Raw genomic sequence first — 16,623 nt, 5'->3', positions numbered from 1 at the left:
GCGTCAGCGAGTGAGCGAGAGAAGACACGTGAGACCAGCCTTGATAGGGCCAAGTCTGTGAGGGAGAGAGAGAGAAAGAGAGAGAGAGGGTAGGGGTGGGGGGAGAGAATGACCAGATGGGGGGTGCAGCAGAGTCTGGCAATCCTTTATTTTTACCGTGGCTTTTATGCCCTAAGTTAGTACATTTCTAAGGGGAAGATAGTTTAACATTACGTCAGCTTGTCCTTCACGAAACCAGGGTGTTTTCTGCATACTTCTTTATGAGGGTCTTGTATATTATCTTCTGGCCTTGGGGCCTATTAACATTTTATGCAGGTCAGGTGAATGTAAACCTATTTTCTGTTTCTATGGTGACTGAAAGGTAGCAGTCTCATAGGGCAACAGTATAGAGTAGAAGTATAACCTTGTTAACACAAAAATTAATCCTTCTGCAGAAGTTGTCAGTTGCGTTTATCTAAGAAGTTTACCCCAGACTGACTCTGCGACTTTGGTGAGGCAGCTTCTGCCAAGCACTCTTGGCTGACAATTAACAACCATCTCATTGTTACCACACTAGGGCTAAGTTCTTATTTCTCTAGATCTTTAACTATATTAACAACGGTTTCTATAACACAACCTTAGCACATTAAAAGCAAAAACACAGCAAGCAAATGTTAACCCAATAGCTACTTTTAGAATAATTTTTCTTATGTTTTCTAATAGGACTCCTTCACCCCTCAAAAATGCTCTATGTCTATTAGGGCTTTTATATAATCAGGTTCTTTATGCTATTTTATGATTAGGATATTATAAGCAATCATGCATATTAGTACCAAGGGCATAAATGCATTTGGCTAACAAACTACCAGCAAAGGAGTTTAAATTAAAACACTCCTTTCACCCTGAATAATCTCATAAAGTACCACCACCTGGGAAACTTATTGATTAAAGTTCTAAATTGATTTTTATTTGGGAAGAGATCGGGGAAGGCCTTCTGCCTGTGTCACAGAAATTAGGGAGTAGTCTATTGAAGCAAGCATCAGAAAGACTGATATCATCTTTAAGGTGAGCACCGGGGGCAGCTTTTCGAAATCCCTGAAAACCTGATCCGCCTTGCCTGTCAGGCTTTCTCCTCGTGACCTTGTCATGGGTGGGATCTCATGTGCCGGCTCCCAGCACCTCTCCTCTAGGCAGGAGCCATGAGCCCATATACCACGAAGTTCCAATACTTTGGCCACCTGATGCAAAGAGCCGACTCATTGGAAAAGACCCTGTGTTGGGAAAGACTGAAGGCAGGAGGAGAAGGGCACGATAGAGGATGAGCTGGTTGGATGGCATCACCAACTCGATGGACATGAGTGTGAGCAAGCTCCAGGCACTTTGACCCAGTGCCCCAGGGCAGTGTTTGGGCAAGAAGAGCCTCTCCTCCACCCTCTCTGCTTCCTTCCTTATGCAGCCACAGACTTGGAGGACGCTCTCCACAGTGGGGACACCACGACGTCTGATACTGTGCCAAGGCTGGGAGTGGGGAAGGCAGAGGGGAGACAGGCCGTGCCATCCTCTTTGTCAACCCTTAGCCCTCACTTTTCCTGCCAGACACTAAGCTAGAAAACGTCACTCAAACGTATAAGGAAATTCACACAAGCCACAAGAAGAAATCATAACACATTGCGGGGTGGAGAGGCGGGAGGGAGGAGGGAGGGGATGAGCATGGCTGCCAGGTTACCAGTCACCCTCTCGTGTTCCTACAAAGGCTTCATTTGTTTGGCCAGTTTTGCCTCCCAGATTCCCATAAAACACATGGTCCGACCTGTTACCTAACAAGGCCAGCGCCACTCGGCCCTTCCCGCCCTCTAATGAGAACGCTGGTCTGGGAGTAAAGTGCAGACCCCGCCCCCCACCCCAGCGACGTCCCACGCACGGCCTGAGCCGCCGGGAGAAGTGGGGACCCTCTCACTGGGAGCTGCTGAAGAGTCGCCACGGAGCAGCATCGACAGGCGAAATGAAGGTTCTAATCTCCTCCCTCCTCCTGTTGCTGCCACTAATGCTGATGTCCGCAGTCTCCAGCAGCTCACACACAGGTAAAAAAAAAAAAAAAAGTCCACTTTCTATGAAAGATAAAAAGGGGGCAGAAATGTGGCGACACAGAAAAGAGCATGACCACACACGTGGTAAAATGTAGCCCCTGCAGGCTACGGGGATTAGCGGTGAGTTAGCCTGTCTGCGTGCCTGTTTCTTCATTTACAAAAAGGAATGAACTAAACCTAAATCCTGAGTGTCGTGTAGTTAAAAGAGCCTGTGTGTATGGAGTGTCTGCAAGGGTAGCTGGCGGGAAAGGACCTTACCTCTCCCCCAGCCCCTGTTTGGGGGTATTGAGTGTCCTGGGGACCGAGCCTGGAGGCCATGCAAGGAGGGTGTTGAAAGCAAGTGTGCGTCCAGTCAGTCAGTCATCCTCGATTATATTCTTCCTAGTACACCAGACATGCCCCAATAATTCTTAATGCTTTTTCATGGTAAGGTGATAAACCAGAAAAATCACACCACCAGGTAAATACCTGTGTTTGAAGCTGTGACCACACTGAGCTATTGAGGCAATCTGAGCGCCGGTTGGAAAAGAATTTCCAAACATAGAGCATTACAGAAGGGAGTGAGCTTATTAAGAACAAAGAGCAGAGATAACGTGGGCCCTGCGAGCACAGCGGGCCGACAACTCCTGACAGGCCAGGGAGAGTCGACGGTGTTAGTGGGTTAATAGCCAATTTTTATAGCCTCAAGACAAAGACAATTCCTGCTGGAAGGCTGGCGTTAGGGGACTGATTGGGGCTTTATAGGGTGTTTACTGGAGTGGGCATCTTTGACTAATTTGGAGTCAGGAAGCCTGTTAGTGATGATCGTGGGCTTTTGGCAATGGTTACATGTGTGTGTCACGTCACTTCAGCCATGTCCGACTCTTTGTGACCTATGGACTGTAGCCTGCCAGGTTCCTCTGTCCATGGGGTTCTCCAGGCAACAGTTACAAAGGGGCTCAGTCAGCTTTGGGGGTGACCTTGGTTCTCGGCTCTGCTTCTGTGTTCTGGGTACAAGGCCTCGCGCCTGTGGCCTGGGGCGGGGGCGGGGCAGGACTGCACACCAGCCCTGTTTGAACAGCTCACCTTTAGGAAGCAGATCCTGGGTTAGGAGTCCTGAATCCGCTCCACTGTTCCCTACAGCCAGAGTGGCCCAGCCCTTAGCAGAACAACTGTGCAGATGGGACCCCCTCCCCACGTATATTCCCATCCTAAGTGACCATCTCCCCAAACGCTACTTTCAGGTGAAATAGCTTTGTTACACACTCAGCATCGAGTAGGAGAAGGCAATGGCAACCCACTCCAGTACTCTTGCCTGGGAAATTCCACGGATGGAGGAGCCTGGTAGGCTGCAGTCTATGGGGTCGCTAAGAGTCAGACATGACTGAGCGACTTCACTTTCATGCACTGGAGAAGGAAATGGCAATCCACTCCAATATTCTTGCCTGGAGAATTCCAGGGACGGGAACCTGGTGGGCTGCCGTCTATGGGGTCGCACAGAGTCAGACACGACTGACGTGACTTAGCAGCAGCATCGAATGGGTTCTAAAATCAGGAGTCTACCCTCCTGCACCCATTTCCAGAATCTTCTCCCTTATAGAGTTCTCTGGAAGCCACTGGGCCCCATGGCCCGGCGGGGGTGGCCCTAGACCAGCATTCTGGGAGGGAAGTCTTTTCCACCGCTGTGACGGGCCCCCAGGCTGGAGACCTCAGCCTGGACTCCAAGCTCCAGTCATGGCCGCCTTTCCCGACCATCCCCCCGCACCCCCGCACTAACAAGGGCCCGTGTTCCTCTCAGCCGGGATCTCAGAACCTCGGCTGCTCCCCAGCTGCCCTTGCGTCCTCCCACCAGCTCAGTTCTGCTCCCACAGCCGCCCTGATGTGTCCCAGAGGCAGACGTGAGCCCTCCCCTCCCTGCACAAGCTGGGCCCCGACTGGACTCTCTCTGCACGGTCCACGTTCCACCTTGGGTTGAGTGTTGGTGGGTCTCCTACCCCAACCCCTGCCCTTCTGAGCTGTAACCTCGCCCCTGGCACCACCTGGTATCTTGTTTCCATGTCCCTCCCATGACCCGGCAAGGTGCTAGGTAAATACATCTAAGTGGAAGAATAAATCCTCAGGTTTCTAAGTTCAAAATGTTCCCCTTAAGAGACTGGACACCTGGGTTTCATAGCAGCTCTGTTGACATTAGAGATTAAGTCCTCTTGTAAGAGGGGCAGGGTGCACTGTTCTGGTCTTTCTAACCTGTTTAGCAACATCCGAGTGGCCTCTACCCTCTAGAAGCCAATAGCAGCCTTTCCCCGCCCCCACCCTGTTAATACAGCCAAAAATATCTCCAGACATGGCCAAACATCCCCTGGAGGGTAACCCACTCCCCAGGGGAGCCACTGCTTTACCAATAATTCTCAAATATGGTGACACATTTAGACTCACCCAGACCTTTAGACTCAGACTTGAATTCAGGGGATCGACCGTGATCCAAATCTTGGCTCCATCACTCACTTTTTAACCCTGGTGTGTGTGTGTGTGTGTGTGTGTGTGTGCGCGCGCGCTTGCGTGCTTAGTCATGTCCGACTCTCTGTGACCCCATGGACTGTAGCCCATCAGGCTCCTCTGTCCACGGGATTCTCCAGGCAAGAGTACTGGAGTGGGTTGCCATTTCCTTCTCCAGGGGATCTTCCCCACTCAGGGACCGAACCCGCGTCTCCTGCTTGGCTGGTGGATTCTTGACTGCTCTACCACCTGGGAACCCCTTGGAATCCTGGACAAGATGCTTAAGTTTTTTAAGCTTCATTTTAAAATGAGTAAAACACCATTTAGCATGTACAACTGTTGTAAAGAGTAAATGATGGATAATGTGAACCTAGTAAGTGTTCAATAAATCGAGTGAGTAAAATTTCATTCTCAAGTAGCTTCAAAGGCATAAGGGCAATGAGATGCAGAAAGCTCACTGAGGCCCCCAGGGAATGCAATTCCAGGCTCAATTCCCGTTTCCCAGGCAAGGGTAGTTGCAATGTTGGACCCAGTCTGGTGAGCAGAAATAACACTACATAATCCTGCCCAGAAATCTCCAAATAAAATCTGATCTTGCTTTATCTCTTAAAACAACCACGTACCTGCTTAATATGCTTTTCATGGGGAAATGGGGAAAAAATAAATAACTGAGAAGCAATGACAGTGTTAAGAAATAAATTACTTACAATAACAGACTAATTCCTTATAAGATTACCTATTAATTAGAAAATTACTTATGATAAATAGCTCCCATGACATTAGGTCATGTAGGTTCGAAGAAAGACTAAAAGGCTAAGAGCCTTGGACCTAGGTTTTAGCTCCAGATGAGTCACCATTAACGCTGTGAACTTGGGCATTGCATTGACTCTCTCTGGGCCTCGGTTTTCTCACCTCAAAATAAAAGAGATGGTGATTCACTTAATTAGTGCAATGCTATAACAACAGCTTGGTAATGATATCAAGAAACACAAAACGGGCATAAGAGAGCATCAGGTGATACGACAGACTTGAATAGAGACAAAAGGAGAAATGGGTTTGTTCCAGAGGGACAAAGGTAAATACCATCCTCTTATGTTAACAGTTGAACGGGGACTATGGATTCAAATACAACCAAACACAGAGGTCAGGTGAAGTTCTTGACTGGTTTATGGAATAATCTACTCTTTGCTCTTATTTCTTAAGTCAGGAGAATAACGTGTGTAGGGTAGGGACTTTAATGGGGGAAGTTGTCAGGTCTTGATCAATATCCCTACCTTTTGTCCTCTCTTCTATCCAGAAGCTATTCTTTCTCTGCCTACCTCCAGCTAAGCTTTTCTCTAGGCCGGATTTTATGCTTTGATTCCTTATCCATTGACAATACCCCTCTCTTGAAGTACCCTAGCTCCCTCAGTAAATAGGAAGCGCGATGGAGCTGCGCGGACCCAGAGGCACAGGGAAAAGGGCCTTGGCGCCTTCCCTTTCCAGTTCCTGGAAGTGACCAGTTTCCTTCCCACAGGGGTCGCCAGAGGCCAGAGGGACCAACGCCAGGCTTCTGGGAGGTGGCTCCGAGAAGGAGGCCAAGAATGTGAGTGCCAAGGTCAGTAACACAATATCGACAACAGCAGTGCACCGCCGAGATCCCCACTTGCTCCCCTGAATCTTTCTGAGAGCAGAGCAGATATTACCAGAGCTGCCCTTGCCCCCTGCCCTCTCCCCCAGCCCACCACTCATTTCTTCCTGAGTCTCATGTAAGAGCCAGACTCCTCCAGGGTCCAGGGTCCAGGCTGAAGGTCTGGCTGGCCCCCTCTCCCTTACCTTTTCCCCCAACAACCCAGGGCTGCCTTCCAAGACCTTCCTGGACCCCATTCTCAGCCTTATTTTACTCACAGGCAAGACTGAAATCAGAGGGGCAAAATGGCTTAGTCGAAGTAAAGCAGCCACTGAAAGGCAGACACCTCTTATTCCTCATTTTTTAAAATTTATGTTTAATTGGAGGACCATTGCTTTACAATATTGTGTTGGTTTCTGCCACATAACAACGTGCATCAGTCACATGTATACTTATGTCCCCTCCCTCTTGAAGCTCCCTCCCACTCATTGCTCATTTTTTTGGTCTCCCTAATGACACTCTGATGCTTCCTCCAAACCTGCCACCAAATTCTTGCCCATGAAAGTGAAACACGCTCAGTCGTGTCTGGCTCTTTGCGACCCCATGGACTGTACAGTCCAGAGAATTCCCCAGGCCAGAATACTGGAGTGGGTAGCCTTTCCCTTCTTCAGGGGATCTCCCCAACCCAGGGATCAAACCCAGGTCTCCTGCTTTGCAGGCAGATTCTTTACCAGCTGAACCACAAGGGAAGCCCCAAAATACTTGAGTGGGTAGCCTATCCCTTCTCCAGCGGATCTTCCCGACCCAGGAATTGAACTAGGGTCTCCTGCATTGCAGGTGGATTCTTTACCAACTGAGCTATCGGGAAAGCCCATTCTTGACCATACAGGTCAGCAAAACAACTTAGAGACCCTGGTGCTCATATAACTGTTCTGTGTTGACCCTTTCCCACTGAAATATGAAAAACAACTGGGAGGTAAGGAAGATGGCAAGTCAAGTCCTAGCCCTCAAACATGTGAACCTTCCTAAGCAGCAACCCCCTTATTTCAGATTGGTTCCTGAGAGGCCCTAGAAGAACACTCATGACAGCGCCCAGGCTGACAAAGCCATGTCCCTGTGATCATTTCAAGGGCAGGATGAAGAAAACCAGTAAGTTGTCAAAGAACGACCCTCCTTAAACCAGAGTCGCTCTGTGGAATCGACTAGGGATGAGAGTGCAAGCATCAGTCATTCAGTCGTGTCTGACTCTTTGCGGCCCCACGGACTATAGCCCCCCAGGCTCCTCTGTCCTTGGGGTTTTCCAGGCAAGTGGGTTGTCATTTCCTTCTCCAGGGGATCTTCTTGACCCAGGGATCGAGCCTGGGTCTCCTGCATTGCAGGTGGATTCTTTACCGTCTGAGCCACCAGGTAAGCCCCAGCTAGGGATGAAGCAGGGGTTAAGAGACAAGAGAGATGAAATGAAGATCAGGATTAGCTCATCCTACTCAAGGTCAACGAGTGGGGAAACAGGAAGAGCAGGAAAAGCAAAACACAATTCCCCTAATACTAGAAGACGGCTCACCAAAGCCTCTGATGATAGAATGCCATTGCTTATCCAAATGGAGGGAGAGGGGCTGTTGGCGACCTGGTCACTGATCTCTGACAATGACACTGGTGTCGGAGTCAAACGATGAGATCTAGACCTACCCTGGTCTAGGTATAATGAAATGTCATATAAAAAGTATACTGTTAAGTGTTAAACTGATCGATATTGTGGCATTATTATGATATTACATGATCAAGAACGGGATGATACCTGGAGAAAGAAATGGCAACTCACTCCAGCATTCTTGCCTGGGAAATCCCACAGAGGATCCTGGCGGGCTACAGTCCATGGGGTGGCAAAGAGAGGCCATTCAGCGACTAAACAACAACAATTACATTTATATACAAAAGGTTTGGAAAACCATACAGCAAACTAGTAACAATAGTGCTCACCAGAATCAGGAGTGGAAGCAAGGGTTGGGGTATCTTTTATCTCCTTACTGTAGATATTTTTTCATTTACATTGTTCCCCCATGGGGGAAATCATGGGGTGAGTCTCACTTGTAACATTTTAAAAGTTCTCATTAAAAAAAATTAAATTCTAAAAATGTTTCTAACTGCAGTGTCTCCCTTTTCTCTTCACCCTAGGACACCAAAGACACCACAGGAAGTCAAACACGCCCTCCAAAGCCTGCCAGCAATTTCTCACACGATGTCTGCTAGAAAGCATTGCTCTGCCCTTATAGGCGCTCTGAGACCCCACCCTCCCGATGAAACATTCTCAGTCAACAAAGCTGTGAGTGCACCTAGAAGACACTCTTCTCCCACCTCACGTCCCCCCATTCCTGTCCCCACTCCCTAAATCATCCCAAAAGCATTTTCCCTGAGATTATTGCCCCCTCTAGTGCCTTCTTCATTTTCAGTCTTTTCCTGGGGCTGCCCCTGACACAGCCTTAAGCTTACTTACCTGAAAGAAACCAAGAATCTCTGAGTACCTAGAGCTGGTCCTCCCTGACTATAAACACAAACAGGAAAACAGCAAACAAAATCAATAAATATACTTAAATGTAATAGATCAAAATCATTTTCAAATGGGGTCTCGAAACGCACGTTCAATCCAGACGGTCCACTTTACCCTGTTCATTCCAAACCATTTCCAGATTATATACACACCTCTATCCAACACCACCTTCAGTCTCTCTCTGCTGCCCAAATTTTTACTCTTTTACTCATCCAACAAACCTTCCTGAGGTAAGAGCTAGGTAGGGCAAAGAAAGCAGTGAAAGCAATGAATCAGACATTGTCTTACTAATGATAATATAAGTTTAAAAAGAACCTGGCTCCATTTCCTAGCACATAAAATGCCTACCCAGTATTTATGATTATCACCACCATCATCATCATCAATGGTCACCGGACTCTAAGCTTCCAGGCAACTACAGAAGATATATGTGCAAAGGCAGAGCTCAAGGCTAGAGTGTTCAGTCACCAGTCATGACGGACTCTTTGCGGCCTTACGGACTATAACCTGCTGGGCTCTGCTGTCCGTGGGATTCTCCAGGCAAGAATACAGGAGTGGATTGCCATGCCCCGCTCCAAGGGATCTTCCCAACGCAGGGAATCGAACGAGCATCTCCTGTGTCTCCTGCATTGCAGGCGAATTCTTTACCACTGAGCCACCTGGGAGAGACAGTATGTAAGATCTCAAATGCCACTGAAAAGGGCTTTCCAGCTGTAGAAATGGGAAGCTGTCTTTTTTTTCTTTTTTAACATGGGAATAAAATGATCAGAACAATAATATAATGAAATAAAAGTGGGAACCATTAGAATAAATAAAGAGCGGAAAGTTACAGTGGGGTAGATCCCGCTTCCCTCTCTGACCCTTTCCTCAAACATCAGAAGGAGAAGTAAGAAAAGGAACACTCGAGACTTCCCTAGAGGTCCAGTGGTCAAGACGCCGCATTCCTGATGCAGGGGGCCCCGAGTTTGGTACCTGGTCAGGGAACTAGATCCCACATGCTGCAACTGAGAGTTTGCATGCCGAAACTAAAGATCCTGCCGACAGGAAGATGTCAACAGGAAGATCCCACGTGCTACAACTAAGACCCAGCGCAGCCAAGAAAAATTTTTTTTTTAATCGAGAAAGAAAAGGAACATTCCTCCAGAGTCTAGCTTCTGTCATCTGGATGAAACAGAGGACTCAGCTGGGATGCTGCCCTTATGACAAGAAATATTTTATCTGAGTGGGGAGTGGGATGGGGCCCCTTTAAGACATAACCCTCTGGTGGTCAGCCCACTTGCCGACCACCTCCAAAAGGAAGACCAGGGATGCCAGGTTGAAGGAGTGGAACCCAAGATGGTGGGGGAGCCATCATGAGTAACCCATGAGGGATCTGTGACAAAGGAGGTCTGTGGGGACCCAGGGGGATGAAGCTAGGGAGATCAATATCTCCCACAAGGGCTTTCCTGCTGGCTCAGGGATCAAGACTCCACTTGCCAATGCAGGAGACACAGGTTTGATCCCTGGTCCGGGAAGATCCCACATGGCGCGAAGCAGCTAAACCCGTGCACCTTCACTACCAAGCCTGTGCTCCACAAGAGAAGCCACCGCAACTAGAGAGCAGCCCCTGCTCACCACAACTAGAGAAAAGCCCGTGCAGCAGCAAAGACTCAGCCAAAAATAAATGCACAGCCAAAAATAAATAAATACAATTATTTAAAAAATATATATCTCCCTTGACCAAAAAAAAAAAAAAAGCACAGCAGAGCCAGGTTCTAAGTTGGTATTTAAGCCTGTTAGAGAATCAAAGCCACACCAGACAACTATAACCCAGTTGGAGCCTGCACCAGAAAAAACATCCAGACCAGCCAGTATCCAAGGATCAGCAGGGACCCAATAGACAAGGATCCAATAGCCCACTGCACAGCAAAGACCCTCACTCAGCAGGAGCCCCTTGCCCATCACCAAGCTGAAGCCCAGCAGGAACCTCGAGCACAACAAAAGTCTGCTCTGTACCAAGAATTTCATGCCCCACAGGCCTCTGCCCTGCAGACGTCACCTCCCATCCAAAGGGTGCCCTTCAGTAAACAGGAAGTTGCCTCGCAGCACAGACCTGGGCCAGGAAAAGAATCTAGAACTCAACAGGACCCAGAACTGAGACAGGGATCTGGAGCCCAGTCAGAACCTGGTCCTATAGAGCCTCTTGTAGCCCCACAAGAAGCCGGATCAACCACCTCTGGCGCAGCCTAGATCCCCACCCAAAACTGAACCACCAGCCCAGACTAAACCTATGTCCTGAGAAAGATGGCAAGAGTCAGACCCTGCGGGCTCAGCACACAGCTCCAGCCCAGGGAGCCAAAGGCCAGCCGGGGTCTTTACCGTGGAGATTTCTAGCAAAACCAAACCAGGGCTTCTCTGCTGGTCCAGTGGTTAAGAATCCACCTGCCAATGCAGGAGACACGGTTTGATCCCTGGTCTGGGAAGATCCCATCTGTCGAGGAGCAACTGAGCCTGTGCTCTAGAGCTCGGAAGCCACAACTACTGAAGTCTGTGCGCCCTAGGGCCCGTGCTCTGCAACAAGAGAAGCTGCTATGATGAGAAACCTCACACTGCAACTTAAGAGTAACCACAGCTCGCTGCAACAAGGGTATAACCCATATAGCAAAGAAAACCCAGCATAATAATAAATTAATTAATTAAATTATACACACACACACACACACACACACACACCCCTCAAACCTACCACCATGCAGAAACCCACTTCAGAGCGAAGACATTTCTTGAATGAGTAATAGAGTTTGGTGCAGATTCGGATGTGGGGTTTACTTTAGAGACTGATTTGCCAGCCAGGAGAGGTGAACGGTGACCCCCGGAATGAAGTTGGCCTTCAAGGGGCAATCTGGTTATGAAGTGATGCCAGGATTCAATGGGCCAGCAACAGTTCAGTTCAGTCACTCAATCATGTCTGACTCTTTGCGACCCCATGGACTGCAGCACGCCAGGCTTCCCTGTCCATCACCGACTCCCGAAGCTTGCTCAAACTCATGTCCATCAAGTCGGTGATGCCATCTAATCATCTCATCCTCTGCCATCCCCTTCTCCTCCTGCCTTCAATCTTTCCCAGCATCAGGGTCTTTTCCAATGAGTCAGCTCTTCGCATCAGGTGGCCAAAGTATTGGAGTTTCAGCTTCAGCATCTGTCCTTCCAATGAATATTCAGGACTGATTTCCTTTAGGATGGACTGGTTGGATCTCTTTGCAGTCCAAGGGATAGCATATTAAAAAACAGAGACATTACTTTGCCAATAAGGGTCCATCTAGTCAAAGCTATGGTTTTTCCAGTAGTCATGTATGGATGTGAGAGCTGGACTATAAAGAAAGCTGAGTGCTGAAGAATTGATGCTTTTGAACTGTGGTTGATGGAAAAGACTCTTGAGAGTCCCTTGGACTGCAAGGAGATCCAACCAGTCCATCCTAAAGGGAATCAGTCCTGAATATTCATTGGAAGGACTGATGCTGAAGCTGAAACTCCAATACTTTGGCCACCTGATGCGAAGAACTGACTCATTGGAAAAGACCCTGATGCTGGGAAAGACTAAAGGTAGGAGGAGAAGGGGATGACAGAGGATGAGATGGTTGGATGGCATCACCAACTCAATGGACATGAGTTTGAGTAAACTCTGGGAATTGGCAATGGACAGGGAGGCCTGGCGTGCTGTAGTCCATGGAGTCACAAAGAATCAGACACGACTAACCAACTGAACTGAACTGAACTGAGGTTGGTCATAGCTTTTCTTCCAAGGAGCAAGTGTCTTTTAATTTCATGGCTGCAGTCACCATCTGCAGTGATTTTGAAGCCCCCCAAAATAAAGTCTGTCACTGTTTCCCTTGTTTCCACATCTATTTGCCATGAAGTGATAGGACAGGATGCCATGATCTTAGTTTTCTGAATGTTGAGTTTTAAGCCAACTTTTTTACTCTCCTCTTTCACTTTCATCAAGAGGCTCTTTAGTACTTCTTCTCTTTCTGCCATATGGCTGGTGTCACACCAACACCCAGGAAGAAAAGCAGCAGCCAGAATCCCAGACAATACCGGTACACAGGTGAGTTGAGCTTGGAGGAAGGGAGAGGGGGAGGGGCTCCCAGGGATGGTCTTTCATTCAGTCAGGAAGAACTAAGACCTGCCAGAACGTCAGGTGAGCTCAGGTGACCCCCCAGCAGTCCAGACACAGAGCCAGAGCCCCCTTTGATGGAGGAGGAAGCTGAGGCCTAGAGAAGAGAGGGAGCCTGTAGGGGGCTGGGCAGTAGGGGTGGCTGGTGGCACCAGGATCCCCAGCCAGCCTCGGATTCCTTGTTCGGCTCCAGGCCACCTCCCCGCGGGCACACGGGGGAATCAAACAGAAACCAAGAAAGGCTGTGGGCGAGGGTGGGTGCTCATCCCCCAGGCCCAGAACTCTGAGCACCACTGGGGCAGGCGCCTCGCCGACCGGGCGGGTTTCCACGCAGGCCAGGCCAGACACCAGGCAGGGGCAGCCTTTCAGTTCTCTGGGGTGCCCAGTTCTCTGGGATGCAGGAGGACACGCGTCCTGGGGAGTCCCAGCCCTTCCAGGCCTGTGGCCACATGGGGTATGATCTCAGGAAGTAAGTCAGGGGACCCAGCCTGGAAAAGGGCCCAAGGGGGGTCCAAGAGCCACAGCCACCACCGTGATGGCTAAAAGGCAAAGCAAGGGTGAGCGGGCGGGGCTGGGGAGTGGCCCTGATGGTACCTTAGACATCCCACGAGAAGCAGGACAGAGGGCCCTGGCCCGCCGCCACGAGAAGTGGGGAGCCCATGGACTGGCTCACTGGGTGGGTGCGGGGATAATCCATTGAGAGAAGGGGGTGATGTGTGAACAAAATATCACACCCAGCATAGAGACTATTGGATCTTGGGAGGAGAGTCCAGAATGTGAGTGTCCCGAACCAGGGTTCCCTCTCCGGCTCCAGACTTGCTGCATGACTGTGGGCGACTCCTGCCCTCGGCGTTTCCAACGTGGGAAATGGTTCAAGTGCGATTTTCCTGTCTCTGACGCTCTTGAGACGGTAATGGGGGAGAGGTTTAGAAGCTCTGGCCCAAAGAGGAAGTTAGGCAGTGAGTCAGGGAAAGGTAGGAGGAAGGGGCATGCCTGGAGGAGGGGTGAAGTACAGCTTCAAACAGCCCTGTTCCAGCGTTCTTCACTCAATCTGCTCATCTATGGCCAGTCCACCCTCAGTTTCCTGACTCCTACTCTTAGGACAAGGGGTTGTGGGTCGACTTGGGACAGCCTGACCTTCACTTCGGCTTCCCTGGTGACTCAGACCGTGAAGAATCTGCCTGCAGTGTAGAAGACCCAAGTTCAATCCCTGGGTTGGGAAGATCCCCTGTAGAAGGGAATGGCAACCCACTCCAGTATTCTTGCCTGGAGAATCCCATGGACAGAGGAGCCTGACGGGCGACAGCCCATGAGGTCAAAAAGAGTTGGACACGACTGAGAGATTAAACTTTCACTTTTAACCTTCACTTGGGAGAAAGAAGAGCTGCCCCCAAGGTTCCCTAGGGTGTCACATTATTTACAAGTCTCAGCAGGCTGGAGAAACTGACAGACAAGACATGCTGCCAGCCTCAGGCCCACATGAAGTCCTTGCTGGATTAGGAGTGTCGACCCACGTGAAGACCTATGGGAATCTCCTCTGCAGGAAAGAAGCTGACTTAGCCCTCGGACCCAGAGACCCCAGACTCATCGCCCTCCCTGCCATAGACATCATTAGTAGCCAAGGGTAGAAGTGGAGCTGGCTCTAGACACACACAGGAAGGCTCAGAGCTCACACTGGGGCCCGAGGGCATTCCTTGTCACTGCAGGACACAGCTTCACAGACAGGACAGAGTGCCCAGAGGCAAGACAGTGATCAGGAAACGGGCCTTGGAGACCTGGTCCCTCAGCTGTGAGGGGGTGGTACACTGGACAGAGGCTCCCTCCCTCCCTGCCTCAACTTCCTGAGCTATAAAATGGGCATAATGACAGGAGTGCCTATCACTGGGCAATTATGAGGTCGGGAGAGTGTAGGAGGGTGTTTGGTGCTACAAGCCCTCAAGAGGTTGGAAGTGATCCTTACTGTCACCCCGGCTAGCCTGTGAGTTCCCTGCGAGCTGGCTGTGTCCACTTTGTCTACCCCACAATTGCAGAGTCAGGCACACAGGTATTCAAACATTCATTTGATTAATAAGGGAAGGCATGCATGAACTGTAACTGTGTCCACTATATCCAGGGAACTGGAAATTCAAGGACCCTGCACAGCCCCAGACAGGCATCAGGATCAAAGCAAAGGGATGGAGTGTCCCACGTGATGTCTTGGGGACAGTCTGAGTGACAGACTCACTCAGAGTATGCTGTGAGGGCTGAGATGGAACAGTGGTGGACAGATGGTTTCAGAGGGGTGGGCACTGCGGGGAGTGGGGAGGGGTGTCAAGCGTAGGAGTGGTGTCATGAGAGGCGGGGTGGCAGGACCTCACCGTCCCAGCACCCTGGGTCCTAATCTGGGGTTGATGGTGAACCTGGGACCCCACCTGCTCCCTCAGGCCTCGGAAGAACCTGTGCCGCAATGATGGACGCATCTCCCCTGACTCTTCCTGGCATGGGGCTCCTGAAGTGCCCAGGAGGACTCGTCTCCTGCTGTGGGGGGTCCATTCTGGAAGGTTCCTCAGCAGCCCAGCCAAGGCCACATGCACAGATCCTCAGTGATGGGGCTGCAGGCTCACAGCTGTTTCCCCCAGTGCCCGCGCCGGTGGCCTAGGTGTCTGGGCACCCGTGTCCAGCCCACACTGCCCTCTGTGCCTGAAGCTGTCCCCTGCAGCAGTGACTTGGGTCCTGCGATGGGTTCCAGGTCATCCGTCCACCCTGCCACCTCCTCCAGATGAGGTTCTTCCTGGAGGACCCTGATGTCTGTCCCAGGAGCTTCGCCCCCAGCAAACCTAGAGAGTGATTGAGGGCTGTTGGTTGTGGCAGTGAACACACCTGCATTGGCCTCAGGTGATGGCAAAAGCGGAGCGTGAGTGCCCTCTAGTGGACTGATCGTGCTAGAAGAGGTGCAAAGAGGACCCCGGGGAGCTGAGACTGGGGCTGACCTTGGACAAAGGGCACAGTCGGGTTCAGGAGGCATATTTGGGGGGGTTAATTTATGGCTGCCTGTGGCACTAGTGGTAAAGAACCTGCTTGTGAATGCAAGAGATGTAAGCGATGTGGGTTTGATTCCTGGGTCAGGAAAATCCCCTGGAGAAAGGAATGGCAACCCACTCCAGTATTCTTGCCTGGAGAAACCCATGGACAGAGGAGCCTGGTGGGCTACAGACCATAGTGTGGCGAAGAGTTAGACACAACTGACTGACTAACATTTTCACTTTTCACTTTCATTTCCACTTAAAGTCAAGTGAAAAACTGGAGGTTGCTCCTGGGCCGTCTCCCAGAGCCAACTGCCTGTGACCAGTGGCAGGATAAGCTGAGGCTCGGGCTCTGCTGGTCCTCAGGACAACAGAGAAGCCACCCCCACCTGTCCCCTGAGCTGGCTTTCAGCCACGAAGCCCCTGAATTCACTGGGGGGCTAATTGCTGGATGCAGGGCCCTGCGGTTGCCCAGGGCGGTCTCTGGCTCTTTTAGTCGCTCAGTCTAAAACATCACCAGAACCATAGGCTTCACCTCCAGCCTTGTCCAGGGACATCAGAAACTCCTGAAGCTTAATCCTACTGGAAGGCAGTGATTCTACCCTCAGGTCTCATGGGCACCCGAACACCTCAAGCACCTGATCTGCGCCCCCTGCCAAGATGCCACTGGGAGGAACCCACCAGTTCCCTCAAGTGGTGGTCGTCAAGCCTCGGAGGCAACTTCCTACAGACTGCCTGATGCCATCACCTGGACCTTCTCCCCGGTACTAGAAGAA

The 16,623-nt window shown here is 50.3% G+C and overlaps 1 protein-coding gene across 1 annotated transcript; it reads left to right on the top strand.

Annotated features, from left to right (window-relative positions):
- Positions 1–1,256: 1,256 nt before the first annotated feature.
- LOC122421579 (C-X-C motif chemokine 17) lies at positions 1,257–8,742 on the top strand. The gene is made up of 4 exons (XM_043437715.1): positions 1,257–2,060; positions 6,055–6,135; positions 7,198–7,296; positions 8,320–8,742. Exons 1-4 carry the CDS (start codon positions 1,982–1,984, stop codon positions 8,415–8,417), a joined length of 357 nt encoding a protein of 118 aa, XP_043293650.1. The 5' UTR covers positions 1,257–1,981; the 3' UTR covers positions 8,418–8,742.
- Positions 8,743–16,623: the final 7,881 nt, after the last annotated feature.

This window comes from Cervus canadensis, chromosome 18, assembly GCF_019320065.1.
Source record: "Cervus canadensis isolate Bull #8, Minnesota chromosome 18, ASM1932006v1, whole genome shotgun sequence".
Lineage (NCBI taxonomy): Eukaryota > Metazoa > Chordata > Mammalia > Artiodactyla > Cervidae > Cervus > Cervus canadensis.
Note: the sequence above shows the minus strand (reverse complement) of the source record. Positions and strands in the feature narration are given on the sequence as shown.

Bases quoted from the DNA above. Each gene is read 5' to 3' on its own strand.
- LOC122421579 (XM_043437715.1), top strand. From the start codon at position 1,982: ATGAAGGTTCTAATCTCCTCCCTCCTCCTGTTGCTGCCACTAATGCTG. The intron at 2,061-6,054 runs GTAAAAAAAAAA...TCCTTCCCACAG, and splicing joins CTCCAGCAGCTCACACACAG to GGGTCGCCAGAGGCCAGAGG. The intron at 7,297-8,319 runs GTAAGTTGTCAA...TCTTCACCCTAG, and splicing joins GGGCAGGATGAAGAAAACCA to GACACCAAAGACACCACAGG.